This window comes from Simochromis diagramma, unplaced genomic scaffold (genome assembly GCF_900408965.1).
Source record: "Simochromis diagramma unplaced genomic scaffold, fSimDia1.1 OVJJ01000361.1, whole genome shotgun sequence".
NCBI classification, from domain to species: domain Eukaryota; kingdom Metazoa; phylum Chordata; class Actinopteri; order Cichliformes; family Cichlidae; genus Simochromis; species Simochromis diagramma.
In genome coordinates this window covers 13,427,991-13,452,559 of record NW_024386860.1, presented here as the reverse complement: position 1 = coordinate 13,452,559, position 24,569 = coordinate 13,427,991, and the positions used below count along the sequence as shown (strand labels likewise).

Below are 24,569 nucleotides of genomic sequence, written 5' to 3'. Positions count from 1 at the left end.
CTTAAACACTTAAAGCTGTAAGCTAATGATAGTTATATAAGAGCAGATGCATGCTGGTGCAATAAGCTGTACGTTTTACGTCCAATGGATGCGCGATCTGATTAGTTGACTTATCGCAAAAATAATCGGTGACTAGTCGACTATCAAAATAATCGTTTGTGGCAGCCCTAGTCCAGTCAAAATCTACTAAACAGTACAGCAGACTGTTTTGCAAGAACCTGTGGACATGATGACCTCCTTTTAGTACCAATTCTGTTAAAAGATGAGAGGAAATCTTGTCATCCACTTTACAGAAACAGACAGATGGAGAAAGTGACTTCAGAGGGGAAAACTCAGTTGGCCAGTTCAGCTCAGTTTAACTGGCCATCTGTACACACACAACAGCCTCCTGCTGACACGATGACACAAACATTCACTGAACTCACGCACATATCTCCTCTTGCTAAATCACTGGTCAAAAGAGAGGACATGGGTCAGAGTTTGACAGGCTTTGTAAGTAAAGGCATTGTAAAACAATCAGAAACGCGCACATGCACCTGCAGCGTGCTGTCCTTGCTGCAACTTACAGCAGGGGTGCTGACCAAATGGGCGACTAACTACCACCCGGGGTAAAATGAAAGAAAAGAGCTGGACAACGGGGATGTTAAGGCAGGGCTAGAGCAGAGGGCTGTGAGAAAGTGGCCCTGTGAGAATGGGATGCCTGTCCCTCCATCTGCTTGTCAGGAGGGGGGCTGGCTCGGCACAAAAGAGGCCTTTGTGGAGGTACAGTGACCTAGGAGAGTGGAGGAGGCATGAGGGAGAGGGAGGTGAGGCACAGCGAAAAGCAGGCAGAGGTTTCCATCGAAAAGACAAGAATTGATATTTGTATTAGAGTACAATATGTTCATATAAGCTGGATACAAAGGTACCAGTGACCCAATTGATCCTTCATCAGCTGCTGAGATTTCTGAACCTCTGTCAGGCCACTTTTCCTTTTCCAGCTAAAGATGTACATCATCAAAAATTAAAACATAACTTTATTTATACTGCTAAACTGGGGTACAGCTCAACTGCTGAAGGCTGTATTGTGTCATTTTTATAGAAAAAAGAAAAAAAAAAGTGTGTGATGGTGATGTTTGGGGAGCACTTAATTTTCTCCAGGCTTGACCTCATTAGGAGAGAGCCCATTTTTATTAGATGAATTCTTACTTTGTTTTATCCTCAGCGGCCTTTACGACAGCCATGTGGGCAGCACAGCTACAGCTTAGTTTAATTAAAAGTGAACAATTTGTCAGCAACTGCTTTTGATAATTAAATCATGATTTATTTTTAATATAAATATTTAATTTCTTTTACATTCTCTCATGTGAGAATTTGATGCATTTCTTTGACATTAAAACTATTTTGACTTTTGGACTATTTATCAACTACAACACGACCTTAGATTAAGGTTATGCAAACAAATAGAGGTGTATCAGTGTTTTTCTTGTTTTTGACAAAATCAACGAATTCAGAAAGTCAGCATTGCGTTAATTGAGAATAAAATTAGTTGTTAGTTGTAGCCTGAGTGGGAAGCTTGAGGTGCTCTGCTAAAATCCCTATTATAAAGCTGATGAAGGCACATTTGATTACTTTTGGCTGAATTTGACATAATTTAGGCATAAGAAAAAAATAAAAATGTGGTTTGTGGTTTGTTTGTTTTTTGGGGTTTTTTTTTTTTTTTTTTTTTTTTTTTTTTTTTTTAAAAAGAAGGAATTGACTTCCTTTGATAATTTTGTGATGACTTTTTTTCCATTTTAAGTAAGCACCAAGACAGTGGGCATACATCCAAAACACTTCAGAGAGTCTTTTAAAAGCTTTATTCCATCCACCTCTGTTGCCACCACCAGCTCAGTCTTTCAGGTATTTTTCAGGGTTGCTCAACACTATCATTTCAAACTGAACGTGCTTCCTCTACATATAGACTCATGCAGAGAAGGAAGGAAAGAAGGGAGTGGTTTGGTTCTCAGATGAAGTTTGTTTTCTTGAAGACCTGCCCTTTTCCAGGAGAACTAGGGAGCGGGTCTCTCTGGGTTGCGCATGAAACTTAATCTGGCAGGAAAAGCCAGAGGTGCTGGTTTCATCTACTCAGAAGTGTTGCAACATGCATCACAGGGAAGCGCTCACCGTTATCGTGGTGGCTTCATTGGTCCGTAGTGTATAGCTGTCTGCTGCTTTCTTTGAAAGCATGCATGTGGGTTTGCGTTACAGTGAGAATGTCTTTTCCATTTATTAATGAATGAACAAAAGGATGTAGATGCATAAATATAAGTTGAACTCAATTCCTTTGTTCCTATTGTTTGACATGTGAACCCCCCCCCCACATTCTCTTCCTGCTAGCTATCCGTTATTGAGGCTCCCCCTGCCTGGGACGGGTCCTGTGGAGTTCACCACAGGGCTGCGAGACTACAGCGTTCCTTTCCATGAGCCTCAGGGTGACTTTGGAGAGCGCCCTGACTGGGTAGGAGAAAAAACATGAAATCTATAAGATTCTGTATTTCTGTACTGTTTCTGACTATCACTTTTGTTTTATTTCCTTAGGATGTGTTTAAGCTATGGCATTCAAACCTGAAATACATTTTAATCTTAGGCTTGAATATTCAAAAATGATGGCTGGGCAAAGCTGGAGGCTCATAAATAGTAAAACAGTGGCTCACACGATTTGTCAACACTAGTTTTAATTTGCTGTAACAAGGGGAATAAGAAACAAAGAATACGTTTTTAGTTAATATTAAATACTAATATTAAAATCAGTCGGCAGTAGTAGCTGGTTCATTGTACTTAATCACAATCTGTTTCTTAATAAGTTGCCTACATGTTTGCCCTAGTACCGGGGTCCTCCGGTCGCCTACATCCAGCAGGTGTTGGTGAAGGCAGCAGTGTCTCCATGGGACAACAGCCTGGTGCCGGTGGATGTCTTTCGGTCGCCTCTTGGTCGAGTCTTCAATCTGCTGGAAGAGATCCGCAACCATGTTCACTCCGACAGGTAAGCTTGGGTGCACTGATATGTGACTGTGGTAAATTTGCAGTAACACAATGGGGGAAAAAATACTACATTAGTCTTTCCTTATACTTAGACTACACTTCATAGAGCAGAGGGCTGTGGAAGGAAAGCTGTGAACCAAAAGCTTCTTTGAATTTAGTCCAAGGGGGGGGAGATAAACATCAATGACCTTGAGTTATTGATCTGTTGTAAACTACAAAGTTTATGGTTTGTTCTGTTTGACTAATCTACTGTATCAATGATAGTTCCCAGAACAGTTTGCTTTACTTTTGTGCTTCTGGTTTCAATTAAATACTTGTTTAACTATTTTTACATTAACGATTTATTGCTGTTCAATACTTTATTAGTTTATTTAAATCTCATTTATTCCAGGAGCATTCGGTATCCGTGAGCTGTACTGCATTGATTTCCTCGTCTTCTGTCACACCTCCTCTTCTCTTGTCTTTACCGCTGTCTCGTTCTTGTCTTGTCAGCTCCGGCATTCGCAGTCTGGAGTCTTTGTGTCTCCAGGTGACAGACCTGTTTCCAGGGTTACGGCGGATGCAGTCGGTGCTGCCAGAGCATGGCTGCCTTCTTGTTTCTCCTGGCAACTACTGGCAGAACCAACGGGAGCTGTTTGACTCGGACCCCGACCCCCTCAAGACCATCCAGAAACATGAACCGAAAGGCTTGCACACCTCAGCGACATTGCGAGGTAGTAATTGGGAAAGCTCTGATTCAGTAGTGGCCTCCCCTCGTGTGTGTGCAGTAGGTTCTGTGTACAGTATTGCTAACAAACCATCCCCTTGACAGACCTTTGATCAACAGGCGAGTACATAAATATAACTCAGTTTGGTCTGCTACCATATTCTACTCAGAAAAAGCCCTTGGACGTTTTTCTTTTTGAGGTTCTACTCACATTCTAATAATTGTTACTGTAACCAACTGTGTGACTTGTGTGATCACTGCGTACCCTGCCAAGGAGTGGTTAAGTGAATGTGTTCAGACAAAGTCTCTGTCACAGTCCACAGAGCATGTGGTGTCATCCTGAAGCGTGCCCAAGATTAGAGCTTCAGTGCTTCCTTAACTGGTCCTTGTGAAAATCGATGTATTAAGTAATTAACAAATCGTAATACAATAGGACATTGTCATTGTGTCCGAAATGTTCTCACGCCTGTCAGTAGGTGTGGGAGCATTTTTTTTATTTTTTTTTATTTTGACAAAATCTGAAAGCTCCAGTCCGGCCTGTGTTCTTATTGCTCTTTGCCATGCAATGATCCATGAGATGACTAATTCATTCTGAACTACAGGCATTTTTAAATCGAGTCTGTCAGAAACTGCCATTGGTGGTCACCATATTGAGTACCTCGTGCCTGTTGTATAGTCTGTTAAAGTGCAGGGGAAAAGAATGTGTTATACTCTGACTGCCTTGTTGAAAGTAGTCTGCCATCATTCAGCATGAGTAATTGTCGGTAGTAGTGAGCAGGGGATTAGTTGTATCAGCCAACTAAGAGGCTTTCGTATTGACAGAGAACAAGCAGTTTCATTCCTTGGGAACTTATTGAATTCTTTTAAAATGCTACCCACTGACATAGTGAACCAAGTTTCCCCTTCAGCATTTTGCCACATCTGCCACTTCAAGAGATATTAAAGATATAGTCAGGGACAGCTTGGCTGTCAGATAAAGTTAGACTGATGTGCTTGTTCACACTGAGCTGACTCGAGGCTTGTCAGCCTGGTTACATTGGGGATTATATTTCAGCTGCTCTTGCAGGGCAGGGGAGCCCCAAACTCCACCAGGTACCCAGTGTAAAATATATAACTATGAGAGATGGCAGTCAGTGAGGATGAATGTATTTTGAGGTCATTTTGTGAACGTATGGATGGATCTGAGTTTAGTGATTGTGTTCCAGGCTTGCATTCTAATGGCTTAGTTTTTAGTTTTATAGCAGTTGCCATTTTGGTTCCTGAACTTATTTACTCCTTTATAACTTCACCCTCATGTCTGAGACCAGAGCTGATGGATTGATTTGCTTTTCGAGTGAGCTTCAAGTTGCCGTTTAACTTCATTATTGAAACCAGGATGTTGTCACTTAGGGTTTTGGGGGATTTTTTTGTTTTGCTTTTTTTTTTTTTTTTTTTTTTTTTTTTTTTTTCTTTTCTGCTTTCACGTGTGCTCCTGATCACTAAGATGTTTCCTTGTGTTGTGACTAAGATCAAAAGAACTTGGTGACAACAGCAGATTCCCACAAAGCTTTCTGAGCCTAAAACTGCTCTAAAACGTCTCTTTTCTTTTTATTCTTATAAAGAAGTGGTAACTGTATCTGTTCTGACACAGACCTAAGGGCTTTGAGAATGTTTGGCTGGTGACTAATAAATAACTAGTGGTCAACCTAAAGTGATCTGTAAAAAGATGGTCTGTTACTAGAATATGAAGAGTCTATTTACATGAAGAGGTTTACTGTGTGTGTTTTAGACTTGCTGTTCGGGGTTCCTGTGAAGTACTCGGGGGTCAGTCACTACAACAGGAAGAGGGTGGTGACCTACACAATCACTGTAGTTCTATCCAGTTATGATGCAAGGTGAGTTACAAAGGCAATAGAACAGTAAACTAAAAGCCAGTTCTATTTAAATTTAGTTTTAAGGGATGTCACTGGAAAATTTAGTTTTTTGTTTTTTTTTCTCGTTTCATATTTTTGTCATCTCTAACTCTGTGACTCTTGGACGGTAATGCTGCTTTAGAAAAAGCTTAAGACACAAAATACACACTTAAACTTTAAACTAATAGAGTTAAAATCGGTAAACAGAAATAAAAAAAGATAATTACAAACTACACTTAAGAAATATATATTTTACTAATGGAACTAAATTGGAAAAATTTCAATCTTTTGTAGTTTACTAAAATTTTCAGAGAAGAAGCTTGAGGAGCGTGAGACTGGGATGTTTCCATGACTTTGAGTCAAGTGTCTTTTGGAAAGTGTTTTCTGTTGTATCGTCTGTCTGTTCTGGGCTTGCCCACAGTCAAACTATGTTTCTATACATTAAAAACTAAAAGAACAAACCAACTCTGGAAACTAACTGAAACTGAGATCTACAAACTAACTCTGGAGCCTGAACAGAGTAGGAGTCTGTGACTTAGGTTTTGCAATTTATTGTATTTCACTTTTTCAATAGAACGGCATAAATAGTCAGAACTGTCTTCTCCTTGGATTAATGACATCTGTCCCTCGAGGCAAAGTGTCTGTTTCTCAAAATTAAAAATGGAGTGATGAAGTTTGTTACTCCATGTGACGATGATTAATTGTTATTTGTGTGTCCAGGTTCCTAGGCAGCCTACGGGCCCGCCTGAAGCAGCTTCACCCATCCGCCAACTGCACCCTCAGAGATGACCACATGGTTCACGTCCACTTCAAGGAGGAGATCGGCATTGCTGAACTCATCCCCCTCGTCACCACATACATCATTCTTTTTGCCTACATCTACTTCTCTACACGTTAGTCCGACTCCCTTTAAATCTGCTTTGTACTCTGTGCAGTGTTCAAACATCTCGACTCCCCCCACCACTACCACTTGTTTGCACACCTCACCACAGTTAAAACAGAAAAGTGCCAGAGAATGAGGGCAAAACGTGCTGTGCCCTTTTGTGTGCACAAGTGTTTGGGTGCCAAGGTTGTCCCTGTCTGCTGCAGGGATAATCCTCACATGGGAACATTGCACACCGCTGTAAGAATGCAGCCACCAAACCATCGGCAGCTTGCCAGCACAAACATTAGCTCAGGGAACAAACACACACACTCGTGCACACAGACACACACGCCGTCCAAGTACTCAAATGAATTTTCACCTGCAAGGTGGTTAAATTACTCACAATTGGCTCCTGATATGCACTTGTAATTGCAGTATAATAATTTAGATAATTATTCAATGAGACTAATGTTTCTTAATGAACCCAAAAGAGAGCCATAATATTCTATAATAATACCGGAACACCTTGTGATCACAGAAAATATGAGGTAAACACAAGTGTAAGGTTTTATTTTGATGTCAGTATCTCCAAAGCTTCAGAGAAATACCTTGATGTTTGTTGTTAGCACATCTTTCCTGCTCTTTGCACGTTCATGCTGTTTTAAATTCTCAGTAACACAATATTTGTTGTTAAACAGTGAAACAAGCAAGAAATCACACACGCACACCATTGCAATCAATGCAAACACAACTTTTCGCTTTGCTACTAAAATCCTGATATCCTCTGAAAATGTAACCATTCAGAGATGCTGAAGAAATGGCTGTGCTGTAATTTTGACCACCAGAGAAATATTTAGCATGTCGCTTTTTTATGATTCAGATTTTTAGCATCAACAGCTCTTTGACTTTCAGTGTTACATGTTTAACCAACATTGCCTGACTTTTATGCCAACTGAAAAGTGAAGAAACTTTGATTACACGTCAGAGCAGACTGGGCTGCTAGTGTCTCAGACAGTGAAAAGTGGTGCTGCGCAAAATACAGTTTAAGGAAAAATTGTATTTCTTTTTAAACATTAAAATATGTAAATAAAGGAAAAAAGCATTCGGCAGAACTTGGCAGCCACTGCAGTTGTATAACCGTTCTTCATGAAATTCACATTAAACAGTAAAAAGAAGGGAATTTTATTTAGGACGTGTGATATGAAACGGGGTCTGTGCAGCATTAGACAGTGGAAAGAATGTGTGAGAAAGATGAAGCGCACAGTCTTTATTTCTGTTCTCCTGAGGTTCGAGGAAAGCTGAGAGGTCAGAAGGGTCCACGATGTTTTTTTGCTCTGATAATAAAACGGAGCTTTCTTTCTTATGTTGAGTCTGTTTAAGTTTCATTCTTATTTTTGATACATCGAGGTCAGAAAGTTCAGTTATTTGTCTCATCATTGTTTTGCTATCTGTTCCCTTCTGAGAAAGACCTCTCCTTCCAGTCTGGAAAATCAGAGTGTACATTTGAGGCTGCCTTGGAAAACTGTAATTGAACAAACATCTGTTACAACAATATGCAGCTGCTGTTTTATTTTACAGCGTAGTCATTTTCAGAATTGTCATTTCAAAGAAAACCTGCAAGTTTGAGAAATGGATAGCCTGTACAGTTTCATTTCATAACTCCTGCATATTTTATCAGCAAGCCTAGTGTTCAGTGTCATCACCTGCCATCTAGAAATGTAATTTTGGAAATGCTTAAACGCCTTCTCCACATGATCACCATCATTTGATTTAAGACAAGGTCTGGCTGAGGATTTGAATAGTTGTACAGCTGGTTAGTGTGAAGTCGTCAACATATCATCTTTTTCTTCCTTGCAGGTAAGATCGACATGGTGAAATCTAAGTGGGGCCTTGCTCTGGCTGCTGTGGTCACAGTGCTCAGCTCTCTGCTCATGTCTGTGGGTCTGTGTACACTGTTTGGACTGACACCCACACTTAATGGAGGGTAAAAACCATTTTCTACATACTTGAGTGTCTGAAGATTACTAAAGGGGTCTGGTCTCTGCTCTTGTTCATCTGCCAGGAACAGTAACGCACATGCCATTTTGGCAGCAGACGCTTATTAGATTTCAGCCTAAAATTTAAGCCAAGGAATGCAGAGACTGTTTCAAAAATCAGGCAGCCAAGAAAACAGTTTAATCAAGACGCAGCAAAAATGTATGTTTGCATCACTGAGAGCAACTTGGTACTTGTACTTTCATGACTTATACTCATTGTTTCCCTTGATTACACCAAAGCAAGGAATCAGTTTCATTCCAGTCAGTGCCATTCTTTTTAAAGTAAAACATTGTTTTGTTTTGTTTTCTTCTCGTATTTGCATGTAGAAACTAATGCATATGGCATCGTTGTATGTTAGTTAACTGAAGTAGCTTCCAGTGCTATTGCACTTACCTTCCACAGTAGCTTTAACTTCAGACTGTAGTGATTAGCACTTGAATGCTCCTTACACTTTTAAGTGCATGAACTATTTTTACAGTACATTTTCTTTATTATGAATGCTGTTTAAACCAGCCTAAAAGCTGTCTTCATGCATGCTCAATCATCCAGGTAAGGAAGTCCTAAAAAATTCATTCTGTTCGTCTGGATGTAGCGTTTTCAGGAAACTCTCTGAAAACACTATGTCCAAATGAACAGAGTCAACTCTTTGCGGCAGCCTGAAAACACTTACTAGCTAATATTTTTAAGAGGTTGAAGGATGAGTTTAACTTGTGAATCACCACTGAAATTATGTCTGCAGTAATTTCATTGTTCTCCTGCTCTTACTGACATTCAAATATATCCTGTTAATGTTAACACCTCTAGCTGGCTGTCAGTTGTATCCTTATTTTTACCAACTCACGTGCACGTACCTGACTTTTGACTTTCCTCTTCTTCTGTATTGATCGTACATGGAGTTCTGTTAATGATCACTTCATGTGGGCAAACAGCGTGTTAGTGTGTATGGAAAAGGAAGAACACTGTGTGGAAGTGGGATGGACTGAAATATGGGGCAGATGTATTCAGATACTGACGTTTAATGGCTGTCCAATCGTGAGCTGTTTATTAGGAAGCAGACCTCATGGCGTGACAGTGGTACTGTTAACCAGCCACTAAGATCCATGCAAGTCCTCCATGGGCTGTGCATGCCCAGGCCATGTGCTTGCATAAACACACATCAAGGCCAACGTACCAAAACTATGACTGCAACATGCAAATCTGCAGAGTCATAATCGACTTCACACACAAAGCTGGTGAGATACAGATAGTGTTGGGTGGGTGTGTGTGTGTGTGTGTGTGTGTGTGTGTGTGTGTGTGTGTTTTATTATGTACAGTGTTACTGAGTGTGTGTGACCCAGTTATACACTTGCCTCATCTAAAGCTTATCTATCCTGTCAAACTAATCTGTCACACATACTAATCTCAGGGAAATTCCCAGCTATGTGGGCCAAGAATTTAAAAAAAAAAAAAAAAAAAAAAAAAAAATTGAACCCTAAATGACTGATTTTTATAACTAAAAAAAACAAACAAAACATAGGAGTGGACCACATACATTTTCTCGGTGCCTTGGCGGCTGCATTATTAAAGTACATTTGTGTTTGTAATTTAAACAGAATTCCACACAGTGGTAATGTGGTGAAAGTGTATATTACCAAAGATAACTGTACTCAAAGTTGAGGGTATTTTATTTTATTTTTCTCCCTGCAGTGAGATCTTCCCTTATCTGGTGGTGGTAATCGGGCTGGAGAACGTCTTGGTGCTCACCAAGTCTGTGGTTTCCACCCCTGTCGACCTCGAGGTCAAACTGCGCATAGCTCAAGGTAAGTTTGGAGAATGTAGTTTAGTCACGGCTTATTAAATATTGTGCATTTCTTTATTTTTTCCCTGATTGTTGTTCTGTTTTTTCAGGCCTTAGTAATGAGAGCTGGTCTATCATGAAGAATATGGCCACTGAGCTGTGTATTATCCTCATTGGATATTTCACTCTTGTGCCAGCTATCCAGGTAAGAGGACAAATGCTGGAACTGTTGAAGGAAGTGCACCAGGAGAAAACTGTAGTTAAAGTTATTGTTATTAAATAAGCAAAGCATAATGCTAAATCAAGCCAGGTGGGAAATGCTTCTATGTGGTTAATGTCTCTTCTGGTTTGTTTATTTTAGGAATTCTGTTTATTTGCTGTTGTGGGGCTGGTGTCTGACTTCTTCCTGCAGATGTTTTTCTTCACCACTGTACTATCTATAGACATTCGCCGCATGGAGGTGAGAAACGCATATGCATACTTTCAAATCTCTCTCTCCCCCCACAGTTAATATGCTGGACTCAACATTAGATTTAAGTAACAAGAGTTTTATGTGATGTAAACCTTTGTGCACCAGGCAAGAACTGAGTTTAAAAGTTAAAAAAAAAAAAAACATAACCAGCACTGAGACACATAATCACTCTTGATATTTTCAGCATGTATTGTGAAGTTGACTTAAAATATGAAAAACGATGTTAAAAAAAAAAAAAAAATGTGTGAACCTCATTATTTCCCTTTAGCTGGCTGACCTGAACCGCCGCCTGCCAGCTGAAGCAGGTATGCCTCCACCCAAGCCAGGCCCCCTGCGTACACGTGAGGTACCCCCTCCACCGCGACCCTCTCCGCATACAATCACTCTGCAGACCCCAGCCTTTAGAAACTTGAGGCTCCCCAAGAGGCTGCGTGTGGTGTACTTCCTGGCTCGCACGCGCCTGGCTCAGCGCATCATCATGGTGAGAAGACAAATTCAGAACTGACTGTAAATGTTTTTGTGTTTTTTGCTGCCATTTGTCTTCAGCTGTCAGCTTCTAATTCTTTCATACAATGGCAAAGACTGACAAGATCTTTTTTTTTGGCGGGGGGGTGAATGTCTGTTTCAGCTTTAAAACTAACAGAATAGCTTTTACAGTCTGCAAGCTTATTGCTGTGCCTACATAAAGCCAACAATTTATGTAAAGATGCCTATACTGTAAGGTGGATTCGTTTAATACAAGCATATACATGCATTAGGTTAAAGTGGTCTAAATTAAGTAAATATCAGCTCAATGTAAAATGAAGCTGGCCACATATTCCAGCTAACTGATCAACATGACCTTTTTATTTTTTCATTTTTAGGCTGGCACAGTGATCTGGATTGGTATCCTTGTGTATACCGACCCAGCTGGAATCCGCACCTACCTGGCTGCACAGGTGTCTGAACAAAGCCCCTTAGGCGACCCCGGGGGAGGCGGTCTGCCCCCACACCTGGGAGTGGCCCCGGTTTTTCGAGGTGGGGATCCTACCAGCACCTTGAGCATCCATCGTGCACCAGATCCAACTCCTTTACCTGAGAACCAATCGCAGGGACATCATGGCCCTCCAAGGGCAGAGCCCATTCCACAGTCCCCACCCGCTGTACCTCAGATCACCTGGGGGGAGGAGGATGAGGAGGGATGGAGGAGACTGTCCTTCAGGCACTGGCCATCACTCTTCAGTTACTACAACATCACTTTAGCAAAAAGGCGAGTGCTGCTGGGGAGTTTTTTGTTGTTGTTCGTCAGTCTGTTATTTTCTTAATTGGGAAACGGTATATTACACTGTAGTGGAGATCCCAAATCTTCCATGAAAGCAAGTGAAGCAGTTTAGATTTTCTTGCCTCGTTATGATACTGGTGCAGCATAATGTGTTGATTCATTCCTGGCGTGTATGTGATGTTTCTGCAAAATGTTGCATTATGAAGTTTATATCAACTCCAAATAAAAGATGGACAAAAAGAACAACTAATTTCTGTCAGCCATTCTCCACATGGAAAATGCAGCTACAAACAAGTAACCTACTTCAGTTATGTGCTTATGCGTTGTCCAACAAACACTTTCCCACTTTAAAGGTGGAAAAGCCAGGAACAATTTTTTTTTGTTTCTTTTTTTTTCTTAAGTCTTTAATTCTGCTTCGATTTTTCTTTCAGCTTCATTATGTCCACTATGTTATTGTCCTTTTACAGGTACATTAGCATCTTACCTGTCATCCCAATCACTGTTCATCTGACACCCCAGGAGGCCATTGACGCACGTCACCCTCAGGACACGAGACACCCTCAACCACCCATTCTCAAGGTTTCTGCTGACTTGCAGACAGACCTCACCCTCTACAAGTTAGTACTCAGAAAGACACAGACATCTTCCCGCTTTAAGTTTGAACTGCCTCACAAACTCTTTGATAAACCTGCATGCCTTAAGGTGTTAAAAGGGTAACTTTTGATTATTTAAATCCAGCAGATTTTCCATCAGTGTGGCTACTTGAGTTGTTTGCCCCTACTATTCTAGAGACTCGCATTGAAAAGGATGTTTCTCAAAGCAACATAAGCCTCCTACAGCTCTCCAAACAAGAAATGAAAGGATTTCTGTGAAAATGTTGATCTGACCAAATATATGCATGTAGGATCTACAGGCAGGGCAGCTTACCACCTGTTGGGTCATGTTAATCCCCGCTTGTTTGGGTTCTTGTTGTTTTGGGTACTTTCCTGCTGTTATTATAAGTTCATGAGGAAATTATTTATGTGTAATATGTAGACACATGCTTAAAGAAACAAGGGGAAAATGCTGAAATCTCAGAATCCTCTGAATGCTAAATTAGCTGCCTTAATTAGTATCTTATGAAAGAAGGTACAGATGAACCGGCTCTGATTGTTTTTATGAGTTCATATAATTTTTGTTTTAGACCAATTTACAAAGAAACACAATCTTCTTAGCCTAATTGAATGAGTGATATCTTTTTCAGGCCCCCGGCTTTTCTTAGTTTCAGTTCAGTTTGGCGATCACTGTTTTTGCACATGGTTAGAAAAAAACAAAAACCTTGACGTCACACAGCTGAGTGTAAATAGGGGCCACAGCAGGTAAAGGACCTTGACCTTCACACTTTGTACCAGTGTGTCATTGAACAGATTGCACCTTGGACACTGAAGCCTTTAAGTTCCTTCTGCAGTTTTGCTGAAGTTGGAGCAGTGAAGTACAATAGCATTTAGGGCATTTGAGCCATTCAGGTTTAGTTTTCCAGACATGAAATAACATAATTTTGGACTAAAATCTCTTTTTTTCAGCTGCAGTCTTAGTCTGTCTGCGAAACTGCTCTTGGAGGTCTTGCAAAGAGAAATCATGACACTTCTCTCAAAATCAAAAACATTTTTTTAAGTTACTTTTAAACTGGTCAGTGCTGTAGATGTATTTTCTATTACAGTATTTAAGTTGACATAACACAGAAGGGCGTAAAAGAGCACCTACGTTTCATGTTTGACTTAGTGCTCACTGTGTTGCTGGGCTGATGGTAATCTTCTTTTATGTGAGGTGAAAATGCAGTTTCTTTGTGTGTATTCTAATAATGCCAGGGGTTATCTCCGTCTTTAGCAAGTATTCATATTCTCTAACTGGCCAAGCCTGGCTGACTTGTTTACTTTACAGGCTTTGTCAGTGTTTTTTGTGGGGCTTTTTTTCCTTACCTTAGCAGGTGACACATTCAGGGACAATGGGCTAATCCTGTGTGGGAAGTATTTACTGTACAAGTATATCTTAGGAATTTCTTCAGTGTTAGCATAGACTTCAGTGATGACTTTGGTCAGAGGTCAAAGTCACAGTGAAAAATACAATTTTAGACATAATTGCAGAAACTCACTACAACTAGACTAGCTGTCAGTGGCATGGCACATTGGCGAGCACATTTAAGCTCACCCCCAGTCTACCATAGTACTTAAGGTACAACACCATTAGAAATGTTGTTAGATTGTTATTTTATGGAAATTAAAGTTTAACTTTGGTTAAAATTTGTGAATTCTGTAGTTTCTGTAGTTCAGTCTTAAGACTAGAAGTGTTCTTTTACACAACAATGATGAGCGATCGATGTGTGTGTGTGTGTGTACAATATCGGTCCAATAAAGCTGCTAAAATGGGAAGATAATGTTCTTTATCTTAGAGGGAGGTTCAGAGACACAGATTCACTGTCCTTTCCAGCTTTATCAGCTTATAACAGCCTCATCTATCTGCCGCAACAACACTGTACCGTGTTGTGTAAACCAGTCTGTCACCTTGACATAAGTGTGATGTTTTTGGTCATCTTTGGACTGCAGATATGATTGCTATCAGCAGTTTGGTCAGGGTCGTGACCTTCACAGTTGGGAATTGGCAACTGACATCAACACTGGTTTTGATAGATGGAAGGCCAGACTGATAAAGGTGTTACAAGGGAATTCTCTGTACTTTTAATCTGGAGCAAAGATCTTTACATGTAACAAACGAGTCAGCGTGGCCTTGTCTTGTTTAAGAGAAGTTTTGAACTGGATAAAGTCTCTCATCCTACTTTTGTGTGATCATACACGAGCAATTTCATAGACTAACACAAGAAGAGCTTTCCAGTGTTCCTCTTAACACAAGTTTTTCTTTTTTTTGAAAGACATGGGGAAATTATATTTCCTTTTAAAACCATCTTGATCAAAAGCAACTTTAAACAGGAAAAAAGACAGCTAAAATAAAAAATTGTGCAATCAGTGGTTAAAGTTAATGACACAGTTTGAACCAGTTAATACTGACTCCATCTCATCTGTTTCTGATTTTACCTTCGAAAACCGCTGGATGTTTGTGTGAAGTAACCGTAGTGTGTAATAGGTCTGAACACAGGATTAGAGTTCATCATCATTTGTGCTGTTTCTTCTTTTTTTAGAGTAACATCTAAAATGAGTTTATAAATAAAACTACATGGCAAGGACTGAAATGCAAACTCAAGTTTTCTCCTGTTCATTCTCACTGCTGTTCATCTGTTTGTATTGAACAAGTTCAAAAATCCCACTACATCATCACCAGAAACCAATGAGCTACACATCTCCCTCACAAGTGGCTACAGTCCAAAACGGAGCTAAAAGAAAGTGAATATTTTGCCGTTTATATTGTGAACATGAGTAAAACTGGGGCAACGTTGCCATTTATTTGCAGAGGTGCTGGATGTGTAAATAAGCAACTGTGTGTCAATGTTGGTTCCCCAACTCGTTTCTGCTGGCAGTAATTCTCCTGTTATTGCAGTTAAAGTGTTTTTAAAAGCTAACAGAAGTACACAGACTGCCTTGTTTTTATTTGTTTCTGTATGAGTTTAAATGATGTCAGGGACTTTAGATGGATTTTACTCATTGGAAAACAAATGGCCAAAAAAGTAGCCATTAGCAAAATAAAGATAAGCACAGGTAGTAGTAGTAGTAGTAGTAGTAGTAGTAGTAGTACACCTTTACCCCTTGAAAGCCTACTAGGAGTAACCCTTAAAGCTCTTTTTCTGAACTGAGGAGTTTGTCCCATATTGGCCTGTTTGTAGAACAAGATTACTGACTGTGCATCAGATGTTTGTGCGATGTTTGTCTCCCCATACAGCTGCATTTCAAAAATCCTGGCCGTCAAAATGTTCCCTTCATGGGGGGAAAGGGTTAAAGCTCTACCTTTTTTTTTTTTTTTTTTTTTTTAAAGCAGAGAAAGTCAACACTCCTCTGCCAGGTTATCATCACATTAGCTCCACATTCCACAGAAGAGCTGGCACATGCGCTCTTTCATGGTTTTTCTTTTCCAAGCGGTCAGTTCCACATATTGTGAGTTAGATTTGTACAGTTGTACTTGTTCAACACACAAACTATATAAACATGTGAGTGTGCAGCTGCAGAACAATGTTTTAGGTAAACATCGAGATCTGTTGTCAGTTATGAACAGTTTCTCACTTTGCTGCTTGATCTTTATACACGAGTTGGGCAGATAATATTTTAGGAAACTCAGCATCTCCACAGTATTTTGTGATAGATAAAAAGTCTGTTAGAGATCCAGAGCTTCAACAAATGTGCAGTACATCGAAAGATTTTGTGAAGGAGTTGACGAGCATATACAGAAGTTCAGCTTCTGTGTCATTGTTTGTGGTAAATGTGTTGTAGTGTGGTGGCACTGCACTCCTGACTCTTTTGTGTTGTCTTTGGATCCAGGGTGGCAGCTCTGGGCCTGGCTGCGGGTGTCCTGCTGGTTCTGCTGCTCTTCTGTCTGTATCGCGTTCTCTGCCCACGAAACTACGGTCAGAATGGTGTCCCTCACGGGCGGCGGCGGCGAGGGGACCTGCCCTGTGACGATTACGGCTATTCACCACCTGTCAGCGAGATCTCACCACTGCTGCTGAGGGGCCACAGTATGGTGAGACTAAAATGGAGACGCCGCAGTCTTTGTTTGTCCACCAAACAAGCTCATAAGAAAGGCAACACTGTGCATATATAAAGAAAAAATAGCATGTGTTGTTTATTTAGTCAGATTTATTTGCACACTCCCTCTTTCCCTTGTCTTTTTTTATTTTTTTTTAACAATGTTAGTTAATTTGTATTTCAGATGTATTTTAAGACCAGATCTCATCTATGTGGTGCAGATAAATCCAGTGTTAATGAGTTCAGTTGCAATGACTCAGATGCTGTAATTATATAAAATCTGCTTAGCAAATATAGATTAAATGTCAATTTGAAAAAAGGGTAAAACAAACAGCTGATTCCTATGCTTTATAGCGATTTTAAAAGATACAGAAATGTGTTTGTGCTGTGTTGAGGTTTAAGCCAAGAGTACACTCACACTTGCTCATAGTACTATACTACAGTACAGGGTGGGCCATTTAAAACCAAAATGCTGAATTTAATAAATGTGTATTAATTTCTTTTTTGGCTGATCGCTTTAGTCTTATTTAAACCGGCTTCCTGCTCCATGTTTCCGTCCTGTAGGATATCGAGTGTTTGGCTAGCGATGGGATGCTGTTAGCTAGCTGCTGCCTGGCTGGACAGATCCGAGTTTGGGACGCACAGACTGGGGACTGCTTGACTGTCATTCCAAATCATGGGTGAGACGCTCTTAATATCTTGTTTTAAAAACATTTCAATGTCATATTGATCTCTGAGATGTTTCCAGATTTGCTTTTACATTGTTAGGAATTGTTTGTTTTTGTTTTTTTTCCATTAAGTAAAATTTAGTTTAAAAACAATCTGTCAGTTTAGGAAATTTGAGGCTGAAAATTGATTGTATTAAAGTGAATATGTTGGAGATGTCAGGCAGAAGAGGAAGTCTACAGAGGTTCATGGATGTAGTGAGAAAGGACACTCAGAGGGTTGCTATGACAGAGGATGCTGGGATAGGGTGAGATGGAGGCTGGTGATCATCTGTGCTGACCACTAAAGGAAACAACTGAAAGTAGTCATGATGTGGAATATGCAGTGAGCAGGGACAATCTGGTATTCATGGGTGGTTTTTAGATTATCAATTTATTTTTGCCTATCAGACCTTTTGTGTGTTAATGTTTGCCAGTAAATCTGCAAACGCAAAGTCAGTTTATCTCTTCAAGTCATGCTAATGTTTTTTTTTTTTTTTTTTTTTTTTTTTTTTTTTTTTCCCTCCTTCTCAGGCTGAGGCGGAGCAGCAGCAGTGGCTGCTGGGACCACCGGAATGGCTGGGACAGCATGACCGGGGCTCAAGAATCAGAGTGTTTGAGTCCTGAACGAGACATCTCGTTTAATGGAGACGGGCTGACAGAGGACGAGCTCTACCCAGTAAGACGCCGCACCACGCCCAGTCGTCCCACTCTTTTCATTGACCAGCCCGATCTCACCCCGCTCATTGACACCAACTTCACCTCCCAGCCCCCTTCCCACCTGTCCACCGCACCCAGAGCAGGCTTTGATTTTGGAGGACTGGTGGAGCGTGCCTACATGGAGCACGAGCCCCCATCACCATCTACCTACGCCTCTCCGTCCTCAGCCTCCTCCTCGCCCCCATCAGGCGCTCAACTCCAGAGGACTCCGAGCTTAGGGGAAGCAGCTACACCTGTAATCCAAGAAAGATCCCCGATGGCTGGGGCGCAAGCGGCAGGAGACTGGGAAAGTTCTGTCTGGGCCATGGAGCTCAGAGGGAATCTGATAGCTGCCGGGAGGAGCAGCGGCAAACTGGAGGTTTGTAAAAAATTTCACATGTCACTCTGAAAAAAGTCATACTCTTGATCCGCTGGTGTTTAGAATCACTGTACAATTGCATCTGGTTACAGCTGTGGGATGCAGTGGAAGGGTGGCTACGCTGCAGCAATGAAGACGGTGTTTCTGGGATCACAGCTCTGGCCTTTCTCAACAACAGGTTAAACACACACGTGCTCTAAATCGGCAAAAAATATTTTTCGGTCATTTTAATGGGACACTAATTATTTATTTTATTTTATGTAATTTTCCAACCTCTTAAAAGATGTTACTTGCTTCTATAACATTAGATTGTAACACATCAGATGTATGCTGTAAATTGTAAATGGCCTGTATTTGTATAGCGCTTTACTTAGTCCCTATGGACCCCAAAGCGCTTTACACTACATTCAGTCATCCACCCATTCTCACACACACATTCACACACTGGTGATGGCAAGCTACATTGTAGCCACAGCTACATTGTAGCCACAGCTGCCCTTGGGCGCACTGACAGAGATTCAAAAGTGTGTCATCCTACTTGTGGCTACTATGCGCTGCTGTTCTTTATTCGGAGTGTCTCTTCCTTCCCAGAATTGTGGCAGCTAGGCTGAACGGGTCCTTAGATTTCTTCACTGTTGAGATGAACAAACCTCTGGGTCTGCTGCAGTACAGAGGTGAGGCTTGAAATGTTTCTGCATCAGTGTTGTATGAGTTTGATTTTTAATTGGGGGAAAAATGTACAGTATGAGGTTTTTTTTTGTTTGTTTTTTTGTTTGTTTTTCTCTCCCCCTCTCCCTCACGTAAATAATTTTTCCCTCCAGGTCCCCCTGGGCGAAGCAGCATGCCTCAGTCTCCCTGTTACAGCAGTGAGGATGTGATCAGCTGCCAGCTCACACGCTCCGTACAGTGTGCTCACCAAAAGCCGATCACGGTGCTTCGTGCAGCTGCCGGCAGAGTCGTCACTGGCAGCCAAGACCACACAGTCCGGGTAACAGACCTGCACTCTGTCCTTTTTATTTCAAGTACAACAAATATTGTTTTGATTTCTCATTAAACTCTATAGAATGGATCTTACTGGCAGTAAAAAAAATAAAAAATAAAAAATATGAGCAAACTCCAAAAGCAGTCTTTGTGATAGTGCTTTTAATAGATCATCCTTATCTGCGTGTGCTGTTTAGGTTTATCGACTGGAGGACTCTTGCTGCCTCTTTACCCTGCAAGGTCACTCTGGAGGGATTACAGCCATCTACTTAGACCAGGTCAGCAATATCCCCGCGTCTCGTAACATTTCATATTGTGATAACCGAGGCATTGGTGAATATTTTCTCTAAAAACCGTGGGTCAAAATAGAGGAATTACCAAAGTAAAACCACGAAGTTGTTTCATGAAACAGTAAATTAGACTCTCAATTACAAACTTTTTCCTCTCAGACGATGGTTCTAGCAAGCGGTGGGCAGGACGGCGCCATCTGCTTGTGGGATGTCCTGACAGGGAGCAGAGTCAGCCATGTTTACGGGTCACTGTGGTGATGTCACCTCGCTGGTGTGTACAACCTCTTGTGTCATCAGCTCAGGACTGGATGACCTCATCTGTATCTGGGACCGCAGCACTGGAATCAAGCTGTACTCAATACAGCAGGTACTGTGCTTTGCATTTTAATCTGTCTCCTTCACGTCTTTATTTCTTTAACCCTCTAAAGCCTAACCTGGCATCAGACAGGTGTTTTGCAATTATTATTTCTTTCAACAGTGTAATTCCCTGTAACTCCAAAATTCCAACGGTTTAGCTCCCTTTAACGGTCTCCTGTTTGCATACCCAACTGGCCATATTCAGTGTGATAGTACTCGGCTGTGTCTCTATATCTGACAGAGACTAAAGAAACGCTCCTTAGTCATCACAAAAAGCTTTCCAAAAATGTCCTGATTTCTAATCCTTTACATGATAAGCTTAATTTCTCAAGAATACAAACAGTAGTTGGAGCCCTTAAAATGCATTACACAGCAGTCTGTTATCAGCTTCTCTTTTCTTCCCACCAGGAGGTGGGTTGCGGGGCCAGTCTGGGTGTGATCTCAGAGTCTCTGCTGGTGACGGGGGGGCAGGGCTGCGTCTCCTTCTGGGACCTGAATTTCGGCGACCTGCTGCAGACGGTGTACCTGGGTCAGAGTAGCGACGGTCAGGGTGTCCGGCAGCTGCTGGTGCTGGACAACGCCGCCATCGTTTGCGACTTTGGCAGCGAGCTCAGCTTGGTCTACGTTCCCTCCGTGTTGGAGAAACTGGACTGAGAAGGGCTGGCAGCTATCAGTGGGAACAGTCAAAGCATCCAGTTTTTGCTTTGTTTCGTTGCTTCTGGCGTTTGGATGATGTGCGATCATTAGATACAAGACTATCTGTTTTAACAGGGAGGTGTTTTAAAGTCTGAATATCATGAGGAAAAACTGGCCGTTGAGCCTACTGCGTTTTATCAGAGCCATCTTGCTGACGTTACGGAAGGTCACGAGTTTGGTTAAGGTCGGATTTTTCTCACTTGAAGGGAGCCCGCCAGTTCTGAGTTTGTGCTTTTTGTGCACGCACATTTGTTTTTGCAGATCTGCCCTCTATGCTGCTCACACAGGGCGGGGGGAGGCTTGTGACCCCACCCACCCAGAGAAGAGGACCATAGAGCTCCTTTTTTGTTTTGTTTTCTTTCTTTTTAATATTCCTGCTGTGCCGTGCGCTCAACAGCGAAGTGCAGCCACAGAGAGCTCGACAGGTCCATCGCCTGCGGGGATGAATTGAGCGTGTGTGTGTGTGTGTGTGTGTGTGTGTGTGTGAGAGAGAGATTGATTGAATGAGTTTAGACCCTTTTTATAGTAAAACTGCTGAGAACAAAAGTTGATTGGTTATGTGTGCGTTTGTGTGAGGGAGAACCAATGATTACTGTATAAAGTAAACCTCCAGAGGGGGCTGTTTTTATGTCTACATTTATTATTTATTAGCGATACTTTTTTTTTTTTTTTTTTTTTTTTTTTTCCCCTTTTTGAGTAACAGTTTGTATATGAATGACTAATCACAGCTTTTAAATAAGACCATAATAATGTGGAAAAGGTGACTTAAATGTAAGAAGGTGTTTATTTGTTTGGCAGCACTGGGCTTTTGGTTGTTTGTAACACTGAGGTGGAAACACGTGTGTTTGTAGATTTGGAGGCCGCAGGGAGGCAGAAAGGGTTCCTCCTTTACCCCAACCTCGGCCTCTGACTCTGGGGTTACTGATGCTGTACGAGGGGCTGCTTTTCCCCAGTGTGTTACACCTTCATCAGGCTACCTCCAATTTTCAAATAGCTTGAATTTTGGATGACTGATGTTGCAATTTTTTTTATTATTTTTTATTTTTTTTTAAATACATTCTGTGCTTTAGAGATTTTTTTTTTTTTAATACATTCTGTGCTTTAGAGATTTTTTTTTTTTTTCTTTTTTTTAAATCACCATTTAGCCATAACTTGGTCACCTGATATCATTTTTAATCCACAATCTTTAATTCAAGCCACAAAAGGGTGACAAAACCTTGTCGACTACTTGGATCACGTTAGATATACTGTGTGTATATTTTTAGTTTTTGGTATGTTGTTGATGCACGCTTAAGCAGAGTTTGTCCTGAAACCTGTTCCTTTTTTTTTTTTTTCAGCGACCAGTTGGTAAAAATGTGAAGGAAGGTAACAGTGAATGCATCCTGTCCCTAATTTTGCATAATACTAGTACATTTTTAAACAGTTTGCAGTATTGATGTTGGATTTTTCACATCAGGAATGGGTTTGAGATATAACCTTTTCAAAATTTGGACCTGACACATGTGACACTGTTCAGATAATCTTTTCCTGAAACACACGCAGTATTATATCACACATTTTTTAATTGGACTAAACAGGAAATGTCAATAGTATTTTCAGTCAGTTTTTCCACTATTAGTCATACGGTTGCTCTCTGTCAGGTATGAATGTTTTCAAACACTTGCTAGACGCCTTAAGAAACCAGACAAAAGCAATGCATGTCAATCATTGTTTTGTAGCATGTATAATATGAAGCTTCTGTCTGAACATCGAGTAAAGAGCCTTTTGTACTTATTCTGCACACAGGGTGAAAATCCTGTCAATACTGAAACTGTTAAATTCTTAAACTCAACAAGCCAAGTATTTATGAAAGCAATGCATTTTTCAACATTTAACCCCCTCGTTTTTGAGTCTGTGCCTGAACTTCACTTTTTTACTCTGGGTAGAAAGAATGCAATCCTGCAGGTTAAAGATTTTTCTCTGATGCCAACAACATCCACAATGTCCAGAATGTATTTTCTCCCAGTCGTCATCTGTTGTTTCTATCTGTATCTCCTGAATGTTGTCTCAGAAAATCCGTTAAAAGACCTGCACCTGATCCCTGCGGTCACAACACTAACTCCTTTCATCTCTAACCCTCTCTGATGTACAAGCTCACACACATTTTTAGGCACTTTGTTTTTGCAATTTCAGCTTGTATGCAGGAGAGTCGGATGTAACTGGACTTAAAGTTCACACCTGCAGCGCTGTTAAACACGCACGTGACATATAGACTGCAGCGCTTGTTCCTCTCGGATGCAGCGACCAGAGTTTCTTTTCCAGAAACAAGCTGATGATTATCGTATGATTTATTTTTTATTTTTTTATTTTTCCAACTGTAGCATCAGTATTCACATTTCAACTTCTGAGACGAATGGCACCTCCATCACAGAGGCCAGTAATGTGATCTTGCTGCTGTGGCTGTTGATTTATTAGCTTTGTGGTTTTTGTTTAGTTGAAAGCTTTAGAAACGGGGAATGTTTTGTTTTGTTTTTTTAGATTTCAGTTTCACATGTGTTTTCTAGAAATGTGAATTAAAGCTCAAGTTTGATATTTTGGGAACCTGTATTTGCTTTCTTGCAGAGTTAAATACTGCCGAATGTACACAGTGACTGGGTTAGCAACTCCAGTTAACTCTGCTTGCTGAGAAGTTGGTCTGAAAACTGCAGCACTGAGATGTCAAGGAATTACACTCTATATTCAAAGAAATTGTCAGAGCTAAAACAGCCGTTTTATCGTTGTGCTATTCGGTGATCACAAGGGCTCTATGCTGAGGATATTTTATAGTGTTGTAAAACAGAAATCTTACATTTCTAAAACGGTGAGAAATCGCCAAGTGTAGTGTTGCAGGCACAGTTCCTCAGAAATGTGACCCTGATTCTCTCATGCTTTAGTTTATCTGCACATTAACAGTGTTTACTAAATATCAAAGTCAAAAGGTCGAGAACTTGTGCCGTGTTACTCAAACGAAAACTTTGTGGCAGCATCAGTTTCCTCTGCTAGTAAGCGCATACACACATTTTCCAAAATGTCAAACTATTCTTTTAAAGCTGAAGGATGGGAAGGTGGGTTGGTGTGGCGATTGAGTTGAGTCACTGCTTTTTCTGAATGTTTCTGTTTATAAAGATGAACTATGCCTTTAATTTTAGATCGCTTCATACCTTTCCGTCTCGTTTCAGCCGTCACGGCACCATATCAAGAATTTGTGGATGCAGCAGCGACCTTTTTAATCATTTAGGTTAAAATAATAAATCTTTAGCTGCATCCTCACAATGAATGGCAGAGATGTTGTGGGTCTTGTTTGATCCTCCTCCAGCTGCAAATACAAATCAGTGTAACATTTCTTACTTAATATTTTTTGTTTAGATTGCTGTAAAAAGCATCGCAGCACATAAACAAATGTAATCCCCAGGTGTTTTCCTTCTCCCCCCCACCCACTCCAGCCTTCTCCCCTCATTGGCTGGCTACAATCTACGCAGGCTGTAGTAACTTGTTTACTATTTTGTAACAGCGCAAAACTTTGTACTAATTTTCAAATAAAGAGGCTTTGATACCACAAAGGTTGACTGTCTACTGGATTTATTTCAGATTTTACAATAATGAATGATTAGTGATCTTTTTTTAATTCCAGAAGGACAATTTTTGTAATATTCTAGGTTTAAGATATTTACAGTGTTACAAAGAAAAATAATCAACTTGTTAAGACGTGCTGATTTGTATGCTCCTCTGTTAACATAAAAACTGAACTGTACGCACTGATTGAGT

At 40.7% G+C, this 24,569-nt stretch overlaps 1 protein-coding gene across 1 annotated transcript in view; it reads left to right on the top strand.

Annotated features, from left to right (window-relative positions):
- Nucleotides 1–24,365, top strand: part of LOC120732810 (SREBF chaperone) — a 30,365-nt gene extending 6,000 nt beyond the window's left edge. Inside the window, 22 exon segments of the mRNA XM_040030647.1 lie at nucleotides 2,359–2,479; nucleotides 2,847–3,004; nucleotides 3,496–3,716; nucleotides 5,478–5,583; nucleotides 6,322–6,494; nucleotides 8,324–8,450; nucleotides 10,190–10,302; nucleotides 10,391–10,485; nucleotides 10,642–10,740; nucleotides 11,021–11,233; nucleotides 11,616–12,001; nucleotides 12,481–12,630; nucleotides 16,474–16,675; nucleotides 17,245–17,360; nucleotides 17,919–18,462; nucleotides 18,555–18,640; nucleotides 19,054–19,136; nucleotides 19,284–19,450; nucleotides 19,641–19,721; nucleotides 19,893–19,976; nucleotides 19,978–20,100; nucleotides 20,499–24,365. Of these exon segments, the coding sequence (XP_039886581.1) occupies nucleotides 2,359–2,479; nucleotides 2,847–3,004; nucleotides 3,496–3,716; nucleotides 5,478–5,583; nucleotides 6,322–6,494; nucleotides 8,324–8,450; nucleotides 10,190–10,302; nucleotides 10,391–10,485; nucleotides 10,642–10,740; nucleotides 11,021–11,233; nucleotides 11,616–12,001; nucleotides 12,481–12,630; nucleotides 16,474–16,675; nucleotides 17,245–17,360; nucleotides 17,919–18,462; nucleotides 18,555–18,640; nucleotides 19,054–19,136; nucleotides 19,284–19,450; nucleotides 19,641–19,721; nucleotides 19,893–19,976; nucleotides 19,978–20,100; nucleotides 20,499–20,744 (3,694 nt within the window). The 3' untranslated portion in view covers nucleotides 20,745–24,365.
- Nucleotides 24,366–24,569: the final 204 nt, after the last annotated feature.